This window comes from Tubulanus polymorphus, chromosome 10 (assembly GCF_964204645.1).
Source record: "Tubulanus polymorphus chromosome 10, tnTubPoly1.2, whole genome shotgun sequence".
NCBI lineage: Eukaryota > Metazoa > Nemertea > Palaeonemertea > Tubulaniformes > Tubulanidae > Tubulanus > Tubulanus polymorphus.
The window spans coordinates 9711039-9732050 of record NC_134034.1 but is presented as its reverse complement, the minus strand read 5'-3'; the positions used below and the strand labels follow the sequence as shown (position 1 = coordinate 9732050).

At 43.4% G+C, this 21012-nt stretch overlaps 2 protein-coding genes across 2 annotated transcripts; both read right to left on the bottom strand.

Moving 5' to 3' along the window:
- Positions 1-399: 399 nt before the first annotated feature.
- On the bottom strand, positions 400-2972 carry LOC141912216 (ubiquitin-conjugating enzyme E2-17 kDa-like). The gene is made up of 2 exons (XM_074803435.1): positions 2835-2972; positions 400-2345 (listed from the first exon to the last, which is right to left on the bottom strand). Exon 2 carries the CDS (start codon positions 2298-2300, stop codon positions 1857-1859), a length of 444 nt encoding a protein of 147 aa, XP_074659536.1. The 5' UTR covers positions 2301-2345; positions 2835-2972; the 3' UTR covers positions 400-1856.
- A 3611-nt stretch (positions 2973-6583) lies between these two features.
- On the bottom strand, positions 6584-20940 carry LOC141912215 (uncharacterized). Its single transcript, XM_074803434.1, has 11 exons — positions 20503-20940; positions 19507-20423; positions 16030-16803; positions 14743-14934; positions 13882-14009; positions 13243-13413; positions 11874-12063; positions 10906-11067; positions 9830-10024; positions 8959-9090; positions 6584-8178 (listed from the first exon to the last, which is right to left on the bottom strand). Exons 2-11 carry the CDS (start codon positions 20388-20390, stop codon positions 6903-6905), a joined length of 4104 nt encoding a protein of 1367 aa, XP_074659535.1. The 5' UTR covers positions 20391-20423; positions 20503-20940; the 3' UTR covers positions 6584-6902.
- Between the last annotated feature and the right edge of the window lie 72 nt (positions 20941-21012).

The following is a 21012-nucleotide window of genomic DNA, read 5'->3' as shown; positions in this document are numbered from 1 at the left end:
CAAACGATGCCATTCGAGGACCATGCCTATGATTTAAGGATTTTAGGGCCCATTCCACAATACTCAAGGCCTTGAATTGACCCATTTCCATTTCCTTCAAAACTTCAAGGACTGCCATAAACCCTGCCCTCAGAATATCATTATACCGGGTTCAAATTCGGGACATCCTTGTTCAAGCATAAATTCGAGTATTAAGACCGCTTGGTTTATTCCTTGAAAATCCGCAATTAACAAAATCTTGTTAACAAATATATCATCCATTTCACAATAGAAGCTTTATTGACAATATCATTATATATATATATATATATATATATATATATATATATATATATATATATATATATATATATATATATATATATATATATATATATATATATATATAATTATAATAATTATAATAATCATTGAAAAGTATAGATAATTTTTCAGTTGAGTTTCAACGAAAAACGAAGAAAAACTTGCGGAAAGACACAATGTACCGTATTACATAAATACCCATTTATCTCTACTGATCCATCGCCCGCCAGCTGGGATTCGAACCTGGTGACATTGCTACATTCAGCCACACTCAGCCACGGTACGAAACCCTGCCACACTAGACCTGTGCAGGTTTACCGCACGAAAACTTGCTGCACCAATCAGATTGCTCGTTGTATAATCACTGAGGTAAATTTTACGGGCTAAGATAAAACGGGATATCTGATTGGCTAATAATGATATCATCTAAGCTGCGCGTGTAGCTAGTGTGGCAGGACCTTCATACTGCGACGAGTCTCGATGCCATCAGGTTCAAATCCCTGCCGAGGGAGGATGCTAATGAACCAACTATCAAAAACTTACAATATCAGGCAAAGCAGAGACCTATTACCCAAAAAACATTCAATAAGTATAACACTAAGTCAACAATTTCTACTTTCATCATTCTAACATCACTATCACAGGAAAATGAGACAGCTTCACGAAAAAATATTTCAGACCTTGTCGTTAAAATTCAGATCTGCGAAAAAATATATATAATAAATCGTCAGAAAATCAAGTGGTTTAGAAATGGTAATATCTGGTGGAGGTGCCATAACCCGCAATAAATCCGGGTCAAAGTATTAGCCCGGTCTTATCTAGACAAAATCACGCAGATTGGTCTGAAAATTACGATTTGGAAACATAAACTAGAAAAAAAAACCCAAAAAGCGAGTTGATGATAAAATGAACAATAGATGGCAGTTTGAACACAGTCCGGGAATAAAGAACGTCAGTTTCTTTATAGAAAACCGACCAATAACAACGAGAAAATGATACAAAGCCCAAAAATGTTTCCTTGACCTAGCGCAGGGTCCCTACAGATCAGCGATTCCAGAATTCAAGGAGTTTTCAAGGAGAACATTTCAAATTTCGAGAAGAGTGTCGGCATCACTTTCATATCCCAATCGCTGTAGACTCCTCCTAAATCAGTACTGCTGATTTCAGTAAACTCAGTAAATTTCATTCAGTGGAATCTGTGTGTATAATAACTAGGCTTAAAACCTAAACATTTTCTAATTGCCAATTTCTCAAAATTCAAGGAATTTTCAAGGACTTTTGGGTATTTTGCTCAAATTCAAGGATATTCAAGGACCTTGAAAAATATGGTTGGTTAACAAGGAGTAGAATCACGGAGTTGTAGGGACCCTGTAGTCGTAGTTTATTCGATATTTCGGCTATATTCTATCAGCCGTCTTCAGGAATACCGAAGATAAATTTTTCGTTATTATCGCGGGCTTCTCTTATCGATTATCGTCATAACGCAGATCCGTAGCGTTTTTTCAAACGGTTTAAACCCGCTCGCGGTGTCTCACTCGCGACGCCCGCACGCTTCATAACGCGAACTTCGACGTCCACTCTTTCGCCGTAGTCTCGTATTTCGAACGGTCGGTTTTGTAAAGTCGCGCGATGTCCGGCACGAGCGGGTCGTCCGGATTCGGGTCGGTCAGTAACGAACAGACGGACAGCAGCACCTTCGAGATGGTCAACGCCGGCGACCACTGCGACCGGAGAATATCCAGACAGATCGAACCGTTGCTGTTGATGTTCGGATGGTAGATTTTCGTGCAAAATGATATTTTCGGCGGTTTAAACGGGTAATCGGTCGGGAAGTGAATCGTCAGAAAGAACACGCCGCCCTGGTACGGTGAATCGGGAGGTCCGAGAATCGTGGCTTGCCAGTTGAACATGTCGGTGCCGACCGGACCGGCCGAACAAAGCGCCGGAGGATCGTTTTTTAAATCGGTTAATTCTCGATTGATACGTTTTAAAGCCATGTTTTTAGTTTTTGGTCCGTTTAGTTAAAACTGCTTTTCGTCAACCTACAAATGAAGGAAATGAAACGTTATTAAGTGGACAGAGTAGACAGATGGTTGTAAGGCGTGGGTAAAGGCCTACCCGAAAATATGATTCCATTATCGGACTACCATTTAGTCAGTAACCAGACTGCAGTTTAGTCAGTAACCTGACTGCCGTTTTAAGTCAGTGACCACACAGGGTTGGGTAAAATTCTGTGCCACAGTTTAGTCGAAATTCAGAGTTCCAGACAGTATTTCAAGTTGGTTACAAAACGCTTTGAGTAGTCAGTAAATCTATCTGTGGTTTAGTTTCACGATCGGATATTTTTACAAACCAAGACAATTCATGAGAACAGGCAATAATATCGGAATTATTTTCAATAAGACCCGAGTTTTTTCTTGGTCAATGGAACGGAAACACCTCTTTTCAAAATTTCTACTCTCAATCATCGATAAACCAACCAACCAATAAATAAATAAATATACAATTTCTCGATTAAAATAGCGACTCACGGTTTCGAATACTTTTAATAACGTTCTCGGTCTCGTCAGCCTATCGTCCGTCGTGGTTTCTATTCGATCTCCTGGACGAATTCACTCGAATCCGTTTTCATCAGAAAATTTCTCCCACTCTAAATGAATAAGTAATCTATCCAGGAAGTGAAGTTTCGGGGAAATCACTAATCAACGATGACGTCATCATACATAAATACGCTCGCTTCCCAGAGCCTGCTCGTTCCTAGAAATAAAACCTAATTTGAATTCATCCATCTTTTGCCCTTTACATTTTTTTTTATTTTAGTCAAGATATCGATACATTTTCATTGGGTAAACCAGCCTGTCCTACTCCGTAATCCTTTTCGAAACAAGAGCTTGTCCAACCACCGGACTAATGTTGTCCTAAATATTCCGTTTCTCTCCGCCGCCCCTTTAGTCTCTACAAATTCACATGAAAGACTTAACCTTCTTGACTTTCCATTTGTATTTCTTTATAAAACACAGGCTACATAGCAAATGACATGCAATAGAAAACAGAACTGTAAATTAGACAATAAAATGAACATACAGAATATCACAAGGAACAAAAAAAACCACTTACCGATTTTGTCACCCAAGTCCTTGGACAGACCATAGAAGTGTAAGCGCTTTCACTTCTATGGACAGACGAATACCAGAAGGATCCAATACGTACTTTTCGAAGGTCTTGTGACACATTTAAGGGCGTTTTTGATCATTGAAAAGGCATAAGTGGAGGTTGATTGTTATATTAAGGGTACTGGTATGCATCTGAAGATTCGATGGGCCCCCAAGAAATTACCATTCTTTATAACGTTGCCAAATTCGTTGTAATGCAATGTTTTCCGTAGATCCTAACAGTGGCCTTATACGGTTTTGTCGGGGCATGGGATATTCCTCTAAGGCAATAGACTTTACAAGTCTACTGTAGCAGGTTCTGGTGGATTGTTTAATACCATGACAAACTTCAAACTCCTAATACGACAACAATGAGCTAAATCATATATTTAATTTTATTGACAAAAAGACTACAATGACACAATTTGTCTTTCATTTTTTCAATTACTTTTTTCTCATTTATACATGTACATATATATACACACACACGGGAAATTAAACAATTCACAGAGTTTTAAAGCAAACAATCTTCCTCGCTTCATAACCACAGAAGAAACCCAAACACTGCCCCCCCTCCGAACGGGATTCGCAAAAAGTTAAAGCTTAAAACAGTTTCTCGTTTACGTCGTCATCCTCATCCAAATCGTAATGCAACAACCAACTGCAAAAATCAACTGATAATCTACGAGTTAACTTCTTTCGCGAAACCAGGCCCAGTGAGCGCGCTAGAAGAACCGAATCGGTACTGCCGCGGGCATTTCGTTAAAATCCGCTGCTAGGCTCCGAATTCAGGGATATCACAGTTGCCAAATGAACTCGATCCCGACTCGAGAAACATTTCGGCTTCTCTATTTTTCTTCACGCTTTTCGAATTCCCCTCGATCTGTTTTTAAACAACGACGAGCTCACAACATTTCGCCATCGTTAAAAAACATCGGTCAAAGAAAATCGTCGCGGTCACCGCAGCGCACGACAGAAAAAAATATCACCATCGAAGATCCAGAATTCACAAACAAACAATATTGTCGAGCTTTGTTTGAGAACAAAAAATTGAAAAAAAAAAAAAAAACATTTCTTTCCAGGTATCACTAATCTGCAGCCCGGAACCAACCCCCTAGACCTGGAGCCTGCACCCATCGAGGCATTCAATGATAATGAATTTTGGACGATCAGTTTCTGAAAGTGTGCTGATAAAATGTTTAATATCTGGTGTTCGTAGTTCATTTTCAATTAAAGACGTCTCAGGTGAAGTACTGAACACATGTGAAATATGGACGATCAGTTTTTGAAAGTGTGCTGATAGAATGTCTAATGTCTGGTACGATTGTAGTTTATTTTCAATCATGAAATCCTAAACAATCCAAAATTACTGATGAAATATCGAAAAGGTGAAGGCGCCTGGTAATCTGCGATTGAGACGTTGAACGCATGATACTTCGACCGAGATAAACGCAACAGAATCACAAATCAAACCCACCAAAATGATCCGATACCACAATACGCCATGCTTCATATTCTTTAAACGATCTGGGGTAGAAACAAAAATATCTAAGTACTCGAAGTAAAAAAACAGAAAAAAACTGCAGCCCAGAAGACCCCAGTTCATTGTATAAAGCTATCGAGCGTCTACACCGCGATGCAGTGTATAGTTAGTTACTAACTTTCACTATGTTTGACAGGTGCTGCCATCTTTCATTAGAAATTTTAACTAATCAATTATTAAATCAATACATCGCGGCAACTCCGTTACTACACCCTAATGCGGTGTAGACGCACGAAGGTTCCAATTGAAGTAGGATATGATCCTTCTTGTGAAAATTAGCCCTGGGCAAAAGACTCGTAAATCACTGATACACGCGAAACACATTTCATCTAGACCGCCTTAATTCACATTCTTACATGATTGAACAATAAACGCCTGAACGTTCATTCAGATTGTCATGGTCGGCGCGCCATCTATCAGCTCGAACGAGAATTAATTCAACAAGAGAGAGCGAGCTGAACACAAAAATATTGTACATGGAAAAATATAAGACACCGAACGTCGGGATGTTTAATAAATACATGTAAGAAGTCAAATCGGATTGTATGTTATGCAGGCCCGTGCCGAGGGGGGTTCAGGGGTAGCGAACGAAGCCCCCTAAAATCTTTAAAGGGTTAGTGTCCTTCAAAGGGTCAGTGTAAACAAATTTGGATCAAAATCCTTCGAAATATAGATACAATTTTTATGTTTTTTCATCCACTTTAAAACGTTTCATTCCCGGGCACTTCGTATTTAAGACGTACTCTTTTTCGACAGGAAAGCGGCCCTTTTTCGTGGTAAATAGTGCCCTTTTTCATGAAATAGAACTCTAGAAAAAAAAGCTCGGCACGGCCCCGTTACGAATGAGGAACGCGACACACGGTTCCGTAATTCCAGTTAAAATGATATCGAACACGATTGAAACATCGGATCGATTTCAGCTCCTATACTACGGAATCAACTTAACCGAAATTCCAGGAATCTATGATCACAATTAAGTAAGGCAGGCTTCGAGCGACCGCGGATAAAAAAATGCTTTTCGATCGATTGCGAACTGCGGGACCCGGTTCCGCAGTTGAAGGGGTAGATTTTGCGGAAAATACTACAGCACACAGCGTACATGGCCAACTGGGACTCTAGACCAACCTTGTAGTAGTCAAATGATTACGACTCCCAAGGACAAAACAAAATCAATTTTCAGACTTTTTAAACATATTTTCCTCCTATCCTTAATGCAAGCTTTGTCTTTCCATTTTGTCTGAGGTGGGCGACGTGTACGGTTCACGGAATCAGCAAATTATTCAAATTGATAAAAGAGCGTTCTATAACTTTTTCCGTGAAAATTGTAACCCAGTTTCCCAACTCAACTGTAACTTAACTCGACAAGCCGCATAATTCAAACGCTAAACTGCGGAACCGGATCCGGGGATTTTTTCGATCGAAAGTCCGAACGAAACTAAACGTAGTAGTATTTATAAATTGAAACTCGATTCGAGACGCTCGGTACAGAGTGCCGCGAAATACTACTATAATTAATAATACTCTTTACTGGATAGGAACGCTTCATTTGAATATAAATACAAATATCATCATCATCATCATCATCATCATCATCATCATCATCATCATCATCATCATCACAGGAGCAGACCGCAACCAGTTTTACTGGAGCAGATCTAACTCCTCGTTTATTGGAGCAGATCATAACCAGTTTTATTGAAGGAGGCCCAGTTTTACTGGAGAAAACCGCACCTAGTTTCACTGGAGCAAATTGGGCCCAGATAAACTACTCCAAAGCCGGCACGATATTCGAACACCAGACTCGGCCACTCCCCTCAATTCAATTAACAACCGTTTACGCCACCAGATGGCATCTTGCGCAATTCCTTTGTTTGCATGATCATTCCGTTAAAGTTCACCTACTGTTACCAATGACGATAATTGTTACTACCTCCGCCCGCTCCGCCACGCTGCGAGGTTGATGACCGGTGCATCGACGTAGGCGGCGCCACCGATGCACGATTGTAGTGTTCTTCGCGTCGAAATTCGTGTTGTAAACTGCCGCGACGATTACCTCCTCCTCCTCCGGCACCTCCTCCGCCTCGGTTATACCTCGACTGACTAAATCCTCGCGAGGACGACTCGCTGCCGAACCGGTCGTCCGTCTGCTCGTCGCGCCGAGTCGTCGGAGGCGTGCCCGACGCGCCGGGTGCGTCGTCGCGGTACTTGTCGAAGAAATTCTGCACCTTTTGCTTGACAGGCATCTGCGGACTGAACTCCATGTCCTGCGATCCGGCGCTGCCATCGTTCCCCACCCCGCCGCCGAAATCACTCGATCGCGAACTCACTGGCGATTGACGCTGCTTCGACGTCGTCGTTTCACCCGACGTTTTTACATTTACGCCTTGCTGCGCGAGTAACTGAGCGAGCGCGGCTTTAACGCCGGCGTTCGCATCCGACGCCGCCGTGCCACTGCCAGTCGTCTGCTGCTCGCTGTTATCGGTACCAGGCGCGCTCATCAACGTATCCTCCGAGAAATTACGCACGTGGCTGCTGCTATAAACCGGACGGAGCGCGAGTCCGCCGCCGCCGTTTCCGCTATCATCGGTCGAGCCTTGACAGTTCGTGGAACTGGCGAACGAATCCTGACTGACGGTTGTATTCTCCGTCTGCTGCTGCTGCTGCTGCTGCGGAGTCGTCACGTCTTTCTTCACGGACGCCGCCAGCAGTAACTGTTTATTCAGATTCTCGAGCAGCTGCGCGGTCGTGTTATCGACGGGAACGTTTAACGCCGACGCGATTTTACCGATGTTCATGTTGTCGTCGGATGTCACCAGTTCGCCGAGCGTTGCCAGTTGATTTTGAACTTTCGGATCGAGTTCTTTCGATTTCGATGCCGCCGTGCGTCGATCGGGCGTGTTCTTCTTATCGCCGGCCTGTAAATCCAATCCAGGAATCGCGCCGGTTTTCGTCGTCGATAGCCGGTCGGGCACGGATACGCTGCGGGGTAGATTCGCCCCGCTCGCACGCGACGCAGCAGTTTTATCCGATTTGTTGTTTGACGCCGCCGAATCTTTATTCGCCGCCGCCGCAGAGTTTGTCTTATCGCCACCGCCGGCGCCACCGCTGCGTTTCTGCATCGCGAGCGCCTTCTTGCGTTTTTTACACCACAGTTCGTGGCAATCCTGATCGCGCGGCAAACTGAAAAATATTCAATCGAAAATTATTCATTTGAACCTCGAACCAATTTTCGCCAAATCAATCAAGTTTTCACCGTGTGATTAAACATAATTCCCCTGAGCGAGGTCGATAATCTGTAATCCGAATTCCCCAATTTTCCAGGTTTTTCGTAAAGTTTGTCAAATTCCTGGAGTTTTCCCTGATTTTTCTGATTCCCAGAGTTGTTCATGTTTTCCAGGTCAGTGGCGCCACCGTGTTGAAACTAAACCAAAAATCCCAAGTTGAACATTTTCGACGTCATAGGACTCAGTTTCATATACACACGTCGCCCAAAATCAGCCGGAGCCACCCACTACAGAGAAAGAGATGGCTCCATAACGTCATGATTTCAATATTGAAACCGATGACGATGCGTTTTTTTCTCGTGTTTAAACGCGACTGATTCTATGATGAACTCGGTCTGAAGAATATTCACATCGATACAAACTGCGACCGAACAGTGACGACTTTCAAACGCGATCTTAATTTCAACGCTTAAAACGCATGGCTTCACAATAATAGTTTGAAGACAAATTTAAAACTTTCTCCTGTTTAAACACGACTGATTCTACGATAAACTTGGTCTGAAGAATATTCACATCGATACAAACTGTGATCGACTTTCAAACACGATCTGAGTTTCACTCATAAAACGTGGCTACGAATCATAACAGATACCTCTGTAATCCGATCATATAGATAGCAACTTTTTTTCCCCAGTTGCCCCCCTCCCCAATCAGTCTCTCACATGTGATTACTTACTCAGGAGGATCGATTTCATCGGGTTCGACGTCTTTTAACCACGGACTGTTCAACGCTTCCTCCGCCGTACAACGTTTACTAGGGTCCAGTTCTAACATACGATCCAATAAATCCAACGCCAAACGTGGAAGGCTACGAACGTAGAAAAAAAAGAAACGAATATATTTCATTCTCAAATTCTGACTACTCTAGAGATATCTAAGTCAAGTTAAATTTGGCTCTAGGGTTAGTTTAACTAACGTGGAAATTAGTTAACTAAGTCAACTAATTTCCGCACTTTCATTATTTCATTTGCTATTTTCCCTAACAAGAACGTTGTTTTCCCCGACTTGATCTGCTAAGAATCCAATCTAAACACAATTAAATATGTAACACATAGAGGGAAACTGTTTGACTTTAGACTCAATTTAGCTCAACAAATTTTCGACTTATAGTTTTTTTTCAACAATATTCCATGACTTTTTAACCCTTTCAGTGCTAACTAATCAATACCCTATAGTGCTGGAGATAATTTGAAAATTCTGAAAAATTACACCCTAGTGTGTTGAACAATGGGAATACCACTAGTGTGTCTACACCGTGGCGCGGTGTATCGTTAGTTACTAATAGTTCACTATGTTTGACAGGTGCTGCCATTTTTCAAGAGAGATTACTAATTACTCCACAGTGCAGTGTACTAGCAAAATCCATCACGGATTTATACACCGCACTGTGGTGTAGACGCACTAAAAGGGTTAAAAGAAAAGAAAATTCACCGACTTTTCCCTGATTTCCAGTTAAGAAGCTGCCTTGATTTTGATTCTACGGTCATTTCTAAACTCGAAAGTCGGAATTCAAATTCCGAAACGTCGCGCTCTAAAAATGAACTTACAATGAAAACTCCTCTCGTAACCGTCGGTTGTATTTACGTTTCGGTTTGAACGTATGGAACAGCGGCAGACGGATGACCTCGGGCCAGACGGCCGGGGTCGGCGTGCCACACGTGCGACTGATGAACTCTAACTGCTGCGGCTCCTGAGCGCCGTGAAACATCGGCTGTTTAGTGAATAGCTCACCGAGGATACATCTGGAAATTAAATCAGAACTTATCAGTTTCGGTCACAAAAACTACAACTCAAAGCGAGGATTACGCGGTAATCTGCATAGAATCTAAGAATTCTCAATTCTGAAATGTCAGTCTTTTTCCTCTCCATACTGTGGAGTATTCTATCCACCAGTACTCATGACAATACGCTCAAATAAATGTGAAGGGCAAAATTGAGTAGGGTCGAAAATACCTGCAATCTTGACATTCATCACCTCGGAAAATGCATTTTTTCTTGTGTCAATATGGGAGATATCCCTATGGGCTCCCAGCTCAATCTTTTGTCGTTTATATCATTTCTTATCATTCGGGCCATCCAATCTTAAGATACAAATCCCTGTGAGAGGGTATCTGACTGGCTGTTATCAGAGTAAAATCCTTGTCAAGGGGATATTCAACAGAGTCCCACGCACAAATCCCCGCAAGGGGGCAAATCCACTCAAATCCCTGTTAACCCTTTCAGTGCTGGCTAATTAATACCCTATAGTGCTGAAGATAATTTGAAAATTCTGAAAAATTCCACCCTAGTGTGTTGAATAACCGGAATACCACTATAGTGCGTCTACACCCTGGTGCGGTATATCGTTAGTTACTAGTATTTCACTATGTTTGACAGGTGCTGCCATCTTTCAACAGAGATAATTAGTAATTACTAATTAAATCAATACACCGCAGTGCGGAGTACTAGCAAAATCCATCACTGATTCGTACACCGCACTGTGGTGTAGACCCACTGAAAGGGTTAACAGGGTTCCAGACTCAAATCCCTGCGAGGAGATGAATCCACATGTTCAAATCCCTGCGAGGGATGAATCCAATCACTGCAATAGGGAAAATCCGGTGGGACGATATCATACACGCACCCTAAACTCCAGATATCGACGGCCGGGCCGTAACGTTCTTCTCCCAGTAATAACTCCGGTGGACGGTACCACAACGTGATCACTTTATTCGTATACGGACGTATTTTCTCCTCGCCCAGATAGAGACGCGCCAGACCGAAATCGGCGAGTTTGATCTCACCCCTGTAAAAAACAAAAACAAAACAGAAATGGTAAATCAACATTTATTACTTATTAAGACAACATTAAACCAGTTTGAATAAGATTTTTCCCTGAATTTTCTCTGTAATAATATCAATTATCAAGTATTCATTTCGTACAAAAAAGTACAGACGAGGAGAGAAATAGAGAGTACAAAAAATCCATTATTTCCATTGAAAAAACCTATGAATAATTCAAGGATATATATAGCTTCCAAGGGCACAACTCTTGATAGACCCACTAAACAAATACAGTTACACTTCATAGTGAAATTCTTCAGTGCTAATAGTTTAAGATGGCATTCTCCTCCATAGGAATATTCAGACCAAAGACTATGGAGATGTTACTATTAGCCATGATTTGGATATTCTCACATAGGATCTATACATGAAAACATAAAAAATTTGATTCTAAACTGACAATCTATATGATGATACTGCGTATCTTTCTTGTAATTTAAACGCTAATGATTTTAATCATCTACGATGAACTCGGTCTGAAGAATATTCACATCGATACCAACCGCGACCGAAGAGTGACGACTTACAAACACGATCTTTGTTCAACACTTAAAACGTGGCTCTGAATCATAAAAGATGCCTATGACGATCAGAACTCGGTCTGAAGAATGTTCAAACCGATACAAACTGTGACCGAACACTGACGACTTTCAAACGACCTTAGTTGCACTCTTTAAAACGTAGCTACGAATCATTAACAGGTGCCTCTGACGATCAGAACTCGGTCGGAAGAATATTCGCATCGAAACGTTAGCGCCCGAAACTTACTTGTTATTCATGAGGATGTTCGAACACTTGATGTCGCGATGCAGGAAGTTTTTCTTGTGACAGAAGTTCAATCCGTCGAGCAGCTGTCTCATGAACGACGCGATGTTCGCTTCGGTAAAATGCACGAACCCCGACTCGAGTAGACCCATCAAATCGTGGTCCATATATTCGAATACTAAATAAAAAGCACCTGGAAAAAATGAAATCGCAAAAAAATTGAATACAATATTCTTCTCTGCTGTACCATCCAACTCAGATATCACTCTCGAGTCCAAAGATCCGACTTGAGCGGAGTCTACTGTACCATCCAACTCAGTTATCACTCTCAAGTCAAAAGATCCGACTTGAGCGGAGTCTACTGTACCATCAAACTCGGATATCACTGTCTAGTCAAAAGATCAGACTTGAGCGGAGTCTACTGTGCCATCCAACACGGATATCACTCTCAAGTCAAAAGATCTGACTTGAGTGGAGTCTACTGTACCATCCAACTCCAATATCACTCTCAAGTCAAAAGATCTGACTTGAGCGGAGTCTACTGTGCCATCCAACACGGATATCACTCTCAAGTCAAAAGATCCGACTTGAGCAGAGTCTACTGTATCATCCACCTCAGATATCACTCACAAGTCAAAAGATCAGACTTGAGCAGAGTATACTGTACCATCCAACTCAGATATCCCTCTTCAAGTCAAAAAATCCGACTTGAGCGAAGTCTACAGTACCGTCCAACTCAGATATCACTCTCAAGTCCAAAGATCCGACTTGAGCAGAGTATACTGTACCATCCAACTCAGATATCCCTCTTCAAGTCAAAAAATCCGACTTGAGCGAAGTCTACAGTACCGTCCAACTCAGATATCACTCTCAAGTCCAAAGATCCGACTTGAGCGGAGTCTACTGTGCCATCCAACATGGATATCACTCTCAAGTCCAAAGATCTGACTTGAGCAGAGTCTACTGTATTATCCAACTTGGATATCACTCTCAAGTCAAAAGATCTGACTTGAGCGGAGTCTACTGTGCCATCCAACACGGATATCACTCTCAAGTCCAAAGATCTGACTTGAGCGGAGTCTACTGTATTATCCAACTCAGATATCACTCTCAAGTCCAAAGATCTGACTTGAGCGGAGTCTACTGTATTATCCAACTCAGATATCACTCTCAAGTCAAAAGATCTGACTTGAGCGGAGTCTACTGTATCATCAGACTCAGATATATCACTCTCAAGTCAAAAGATCTGACTTGAGCGGAGTCTACTGTATCATCAGACTCAGATATATCACTCTCAAGTCAAAAGATCTGACTTGAGCGGAGTCTACTGTATCATCAGACTCAGTCTTGGTTACATCAGATCAATACGAACCTTTATCTTTGCGGAAATCGAGAGCCTGTTGTTTATCTGTAACGATCTCTTTCAGTTGTACGATGTTGCGGTGATTCAACTGTCGTAGGATTTTGATTTCGCGAACGGCCGTGATCGGAAATCCGTCCTTCTCGTTCTCCAGACGCACTTTCTTCAACGCGACCAAACAATCTGTAAATTAACACTCACGATTAGCGATATTTCAAATAAAAGACCTCGAAGTTTTCGCGGCGGGCGATGATTATCTCCGATTATGGCGCGTCCCGGAAAATATCTTACTATCTCACTCCAATTAGTCGTGATAACGAACTTGAACAACTGCTCCGACTGGCTCGGAATTTTCCAAGATTGCCCGGGACAAGTTTCTTTTCAGTAGCAGGTTATCATTATCACTTGTCCGCCGGGCTAGTGCTTTTTTTTGTCTCGAAGCTTTTTCCCAATCGATACAACAAATGATTGTGCCGAACTGCTCGTGTAGGGCAGGTAGATTATCGAAGGGGGGCAAGTGTAATTTTAGATATGCTCGACCCCCCGGGCAAGACGGTGGCTTTCATTTCTTATATCGGACCGTGAATCCGGCACATTTCCCATTGCCAATGACTCGAACGAACGTCAGGTGACCTACGACTTCCAGCTTACCTTCGTCTTTGTCTCTAGCTTTGTAAACCTGGCCGTACGTTCCCTCACCAATCTGCGTAATCACCTCGTACATATCAACGCATCTCTCGCCCCAATCGGCCGTGCCTTTTGGTCCCGTATAATTCACTCTACAGCAAAAAAAAAAAAACAATCATTCAATTCAGTCAATATCAAACTTCCAAAATCAGGGTGGCCACTTGACCCCCCCGACTATTCCTTGACATGTAAGTTGTTTGCCCTGATTTGATCCGCTAAGACTCCAATCAAAGGTTTTAAGTTACAAATCTATATCGCTAAGGGGAAACTGTCATTTTTCATAACCAGTTCGCGCGAAATCTATTCATTGTTTGGTCATAAAACTTGGCATGTACACACAGGAATAGATTCTCATGGTAGAGATAACAATTTCATTTGGATAAGGGGTCTAATTTCACCCGAATTTAAATCTCAAATATCCCGGTAGCAGTGTTTTCAATAAGAAATTAACAAGCCAGGTCCCTTTGAAAAACAGGAGGGTCGCATAACATGTCAAAAACTCTGAAACAAAAGCTGGTTTGAAAAAACAGGCAGGTCCTTTACAAACAACCGACGGGTCTGGGACCTGGCTCTAATTGAAAACACTGGGTAGATTGCAGAAGTTGACAGTAGATAGTGCGTACACAGTGTTATATGGAACATTGCGGCCAGGCTTCCGCGAAGAAATTCATTGCTCGATTTAATTGGAAAGTTCAATCGGGATTTATCAGGCTGGCACTAAAGCAGCCGCTCATAATTTTCCAACCCATCCAAGATCGGGTATTTTAGCTAGCGTTATATAAATCCCTATCGAGGAGACGAGTGGAGCCAATATTCAGTACGTACCTCGGGCGTTTAGTTTTCAACGATACCGGCGCCGGAGACACGTCGCGATTGTTAATCGATCGTTTGATGTCCAACTGTTCGACGGGATCGCCGTCGTCCTGGTCCTGTTCGCCGTACATCGGCGGCATCGGCAGATCGCGGATACCTCGACGCGGAGCCGCGGCTGGCGATACCGTATCCAACGGTGAATCCCTGGTGGGAAAAAAAGAGATAAAACATTTTAATGCGGTGGTCGCAGCTTGACACGGATTTACTAATTCCTCACCCCAAGTTTTTGAAGCAATAAGGGGGTCGTCCATTTATTAAGTACGCATCGTAGGGGGGGTCTTATTTAATTATATGCATGTGCGTGCAGAAGGGGGAGGGGGTCTAATTCTGATGCGTTGGGTACGCACCATAAACAAATCGTGAGCATTCCCTGTACATTGTCTAATACCCCTACTGTACACAGTGGACTCATCCCAGTTCAAGAACTCGCGACTTTTAGTACAAACGTAATGAAAGTAGGTCAAATCACACTTGCCTGGTCTAATCGATAAAAACAATAGTCTTTCTTCAGTCTTTCTTTTTCTGTTAGACACACTATAGGGGGGGGGGGGGGGTAACTTTGAAGGTCAGTACGTACGCAAAGGGGAGGGGGTAAATGATTTGCGTACAAGTGTGTACAAGGGGGTCTGATTTTACCGAAAATAATGCGTAAGTAATAAATGGACGACCCCTAATGCAAACTTCCCAGAGGAATTTCTAGGTTTACAATTGTTACAATTCATTCATTTTTCATGCATCATGTATTGATAGAAACGCGTGGACAACAGCATATCCAGATTCCCAGAGTTTACGTCGATTGGTTTCCAGATTTTTCTGATTCCCCGAGGTTTCCCAGACCAGTGGCCAGAGACCTGATTATGTTTCCTGTAGATGTTCCTATCCCAAGTTCAGACCAATTCACCTCATATCTCTGCAATTTTTAGGGTATTTCGATAGCTATTCAATTTTTTGGAAGTATTTAAAGGTTTAAGAATAGAAACTATTCTCCAAGTCAATTCTGGAATCGGTAGAGACCGATCTAAACCAGCCAAACTCTCTACCGGCCGTTTCTATCAGGTTTACAGATTACAAACTTCCTACCGACTGCTTCTATCAGGTTTACAGATTATGCTATTCCGGAATAGGAAGTGTTTCTGGTCAAAATGACGCGCCAAAAGAGAATGAGTAACAGAATCAGTAGAGACCAAGCGAAAAAAATAAACCCAGCCAAGACGTGCGTGTTAAAAGACACTAACTAACCTGTAAGAGTTATTACTACGCGGGTATGGACTGTTCTCATCGCTACTGTCGTCATCGCCCCCTACCGGCGGCATCGGTAACCCTAACGGATGATTGGCGCGTTCCGACGCCGCACCGCCAGGTGGCGCCGGTGCTTGAGGCAGCGGAGGTGGTACGCGTATATCCCGGACGTCCTCCGGCGGTCGCTGCTCTGACGACGGTGGATTATCGATTTTCACCGTGAAGTGTTCTTTGCCGACGTTCACCAGTCGGTTGGCGCGTTCCGTGTGTATGTCGCCGGGCGGCGCCGAGTCGGGTATCATCGGCAGTGGCGTCGGTACGGGCGGCGGGAGGGGCGGGTTCGTCAGTGTCTGCGCCGCGGGCGGGGGTGGTATGATGATCATCACGTCCGGGTCGATATCCTGCGTCCGGTTCGCACTCCTCGGCGGCGGCGCCGGTGAACGAGGTTGGTGTTTGTTGGTGGTAGTCATGGCTGCGCGCGCCTCGCGTGCTTTACGGTGTTTGTTCAGCTCGGCGGCGAGACTCGTCGCGTACGTCACCGTCGAGTGGTTGATACTCGTCGGGGTCCCACCACCCGCCGTCGACGACCGTTTATTCGCTCCTCGCGAGGACGACGATGACGAGGTCGCCGGCGGCGGAGACAGACTCACGGAATGAGGAGACCGGCCGCCGCGACCGGGCACGTGGTCGCGCGAACGAGATCGCTGTCGTCTACTGCTCGGACGCGGGCTCGAGTAACGCTCGCGACTCCTAGAACGACGTCCTCGACGCGACCTGCAAATAGTGAAAACGTCAACGTTTTGAGTTACAGCATTGAGTAATTACGGCAATCATAGAAGTCTTGTTCTACAGCTTAACTTAAACCGGGGGTTAAACTTAATGATAGAAAATGAATTGAGTAAGCTCCCGGGTTAAATTTGATACCAGTCTATAAACCTGGCTCCGGAGTGTTTCAATACAGAAGGAGGGGACGTTCAACAGAGGCTGGTGACAGTGGCGCCTCAAGTCAAGCAATGGTCTTCGATCTTACAATCCCAGTAGACCTAGTTATCTGCAGCCTGGTGCCACCAATTTGCAGCTGAAGTCCAGTTCGGATGATTTTTGCAAGTGGGTTGATAAAATGGCATAATTAATGTCTGCCGGTATTCATAGTAAATAATAATAGTTTATAATAGTTAATAATACTAGTAGTTAATGGTCAAATTTGAAGTCAGGACGATTAGAAATTTGAAGAACGCTAAATAAAGTTGATTGTCTACGGGGAGCACGGGGTCCAGTCTGCCGATCAAAACTTTTACTAGACACATAAAAAGCATTCACACAACAGAAAATGATTACTCGAAATTCAAGCAGGGCTGGCAAGAGAGAAAGAGACAGAGAGAGTGAGCTAAAGATGATAAGAGGGCTGCATTCAATCTAGACTCAATATATTCGATTCAAGTTCGGACCAGGTTTGTGACGATTTTAAATATCTGAAATAGAAAGTCCTATAACGAACTCGAAGTTGTTAGTAGTAGCAATCAGCATGCCTTATCATCATGGAAACCATAATCAACAGTACCCAGGCAAAAAAAAACAACCCGATATAAATCATTAGATCGCCCGAGCATCACCGTGGGCATTGATGGCTGGACTATACGAATCCAAAGGGATTCTAATTTCTTCAAGCCTTAACCCCCCCCCCATTCGTACGGTCGAGTTACGGAATAAGTTGTCAGCTTAAAATGGTTAAGTTTGAATTAGTCCTTGTTGAAAGGAAAAAAATTCAACTCAGATTTTTGATTCAATTTCTATCAGTTATTTTCATAAAGGAGTCAAAAATTTAAACTTTACTCATTAAACTACTTCAGAAAATTAAACCCAGGGGCCAGTTGCACAGTCGTGACTTAAGTCCAAAAGTGGTCTTAGATCTTAAATGACTGGTTTTAAGTCATTAGATAGGCTATAGAACGATGTTGGTCTTAGTTTGGTCTTAAGTGTAAGCCATGACTATGCAACTGGCCCCAGGGCTTGAAACCGTGTCAGAAATCATGCCAACACAACTGTGGAACTGGTCGTGGGTTTAACTTTAAACCACCCCCACCCCCATCCCGGGCTGTTATGCACCAACTAGCGATCGAAATATCTAATCTACAAAATATCGAAGTCAAGCAATTGGTTAAAATTGATTAACTAATTAAAAAAAAAAAAAAAACAAGAGTCAAGCATAGTTTTTAGATTGATTAATTTGGCAAATAGCGCTGAAAGCCTTACTGCAATTTGATTGGTTCCCACGATGACGGCGGATGTTCACTACTACCGGCGCCGCCTGGAGTACTGCCACCGAAACGGAAAGAACTGAGTGACAACTGTCTGTAAATATATATACAATCAGTAGAACCTCGCTTACCAGGGCTAAATCTAACCGAACCTGTACCCGGCCTTGACCCAGGGCCAACGATTGCAAGATTTCGAAATAACGAAACTCGTGGAAAATCAAATCGAAGTTTGTAATTTTCGTAAAGCTAAACGAACCGAACAATGAACGATAACCGAATTCAACCTAACCAATGATTAAATGAATGAATTACCTGATCAATGGTCTATGACGATATTCACGAGAGGATTTGGAATGATTTCTGTTTCTAGACCACAATAGAGATAGGGATCTATTCATCTATACATCTACTTACAGGGGGGGGGGGGGGGGCAGTGCTGGATAATACACAGACAGCTTTGTATAACTTTTTCGTTCTAGAATTTTTCTAATTAGTACATTTCTGGCTCGTATTGGGGAGTTGACTGATAGTCACGCCATCTGGAATGTGCTTAGTACTTCTTTTAAAAGTAGAAACACTTATCAAGTAAAATAAAGGGTATGGTTTAGGGACCTTCTATTCGGGAACCTCTGTCCCACAATTACTAACCAACCCCAAAACAATTGAAAGGGTTCAGGAACTCAGTGTTCTCTCCAACTGGTTTGAGACATATATTTCATTATAACATCCGCCCCTCTGCCCTGGAAATTAGCCACCCCTTAGGCCTATAGGATATTTGCTGCCCCTACCGGAATGGATGTCAATAATCAATCAATTAAGTTGCTTATGTCGAGCTGATATGCAAAATTGAAGATTACACTGAAATTAAGGTTAATTTTCTGTTTTCGGGGGGGAAATGAAGCCTTCAGCAGCCACGATGTCATAATGCAGCCCGTAAAATTCCAGCATATATTGGGAACACTGAAACAGGGGTCAGTTGCTCAAAAATTGGTTAATGATAACCAGTGGATAAATACCATAGTAACAATGCAATTTCAATTGTCAATATGTCAACTATCCATTGGTTAACTAACAAACTTTCGAGCAACTGCAGGCCCTGAATTGTTCAGCTTCAACAGGTTAAGGGTGAAGAAAAGATCACTTTAAAGCATTTTATAACTGCACCTAAACCGAAATAAAGCCCTAGATCTAATCGAAACATCGTTACGAATGAACTTACCTCGAAGCTGAATATTGTTGCGAATGCGGACTTGGCGAACGCGATTTATAACGCGACCGCTTCGGACTGGGCGGCGACGACCGGTACCGAGCGTCCGATTCGTCGACGGCGCCACCGTACGACGACCCTCGATACGCTTTCGGCGTTTCCAAATACGCGCGCGGCGGCGACGACTTTAAACGCTCGTCTTTATAAACGCCCGCACCTCCTCGCGACGACGATTTCGACACCGCCATTTTACGATGGTGGTGGTGATAATGTTCGGGCGAATCGGGCATCATCGCCGCGGGCGACGGGGATAGAGTCCGTTTCGAACCGGTACCGCCACCACCGCCGCGACCGGACTCGTCGTAGCGGAGCGCGTTCGAATACATAACCGGCGGTATCATCGGCGAGCGCGAACGTTTACCCGCAGTCGGTCCGCCGCCCCGTACGGGAGACGCGCTCTGACCGTGGTGTTCCTGCATCTGTTTAAAACGCTCGATCGCCGACGCCGGCGATAGGTGGCGTTGTTTACGACGGCGTTGTTCGACGTCCGCGACGTTTACACGACTCGGTATCCGATCGTCAACAAGCGGAGAACGCGGAGGCGAGATGTAATCGTCAGATTCCGACGTGATTTCGTCATAGCCTTCGTTGACGAGCGATTTTCGTTTTTTTCTGGAACCGCCGCTCGATTTTTCGTCCTTCGACGATTTTTTGTGTTTCTTCTTCGCCTTTTTGTGTTTTTTTAGTATCCGCGGTTCGGGCGAAAGCGGCCGGTCGACCGCGGCGATTCGATCTCGCGAGTCGAACTCGTACGCTCCGGCGTAATGCTCCGACCGGTTGCGACCGCTCCGACCGGCTCCGGTTGAAGCGTAATCCCTATCGCGCGATTGAGGCATTTTTCCGTGCAGCTATACGCTTCTCATTTCAGGCTGGAAAGTTATAGAATCAAAAATGCGAGAAAAATCGGTTTGAAACGGTCGAAAATTCATACAAAATAGCGATTATTACCGTTAGTAGTAGTTGAGGCACTGGCTAACAGGTGGCAGCACGTACGCGGGGTGTCGTCCATTTTATCAAAAACACGTATGAACAGTTTTTCGAAGCCGGTTTGCAGCGATTTAATCCGTTTTTCGAGGCGTTCCTCTAATTCCACGCGATCTCTGCACCGATCCACGCCAGCATGTCGCTGTCAAAACGCTCAACTCGCTCGTTACGAGTAAAATATCGATGACGAATCGTTGTCGCTTCTTCCCGTCTATCATCAATAAAAACGTTAGATTTTTGCCTTTATCCGGCAGCAGTCGTTCATGTTTTAATCATTTAATTATCTATCAGAATGTTATTGTTATATTTTTAATGATTTCTCTGATTTTGATTCAGTTTAAGAGGCGGATGCCGCCGGATTTTTGTTCTCTGTTTAACAACTATGAATTTCGCCTAAATTTTCGAGAGCTAGAAACCTATTGAATTGTGGGAAGCGACAATCGTACGCGAATAGACGTGACGTGGCACGCAATC

Coding starts and splice junctions, on each gene's coding strand:
- LOC141912216 (XM_074803435.1), bottom strand. CDS start 2,300: ATGGCTTTAAAACGTATCAATCGAGAATTAACCGATTTAAAAAACGAT.
- LOC141912215 (XM_074803434.1), bottom strand. CDS start 20,390: ATGCCTCAATCGCGCGATAGGGATTACGCTTCAACCGGAGCCGGTCGG. Junction 13,414..13,881: donor AGCTAGAGACAAAGACGAAG/GTAAGCTGGAAG, acceptor GTTAATTTACAG/ATTGTTTGGTCGCGTTGAAG. Junction 9,091..9,829: donor TTACGAGAGGAGTTTTCATT/GTAAGTTCATTT, acceptor CTACGTTCGTAG/CCTTCCACGTTTGGCGTTGG.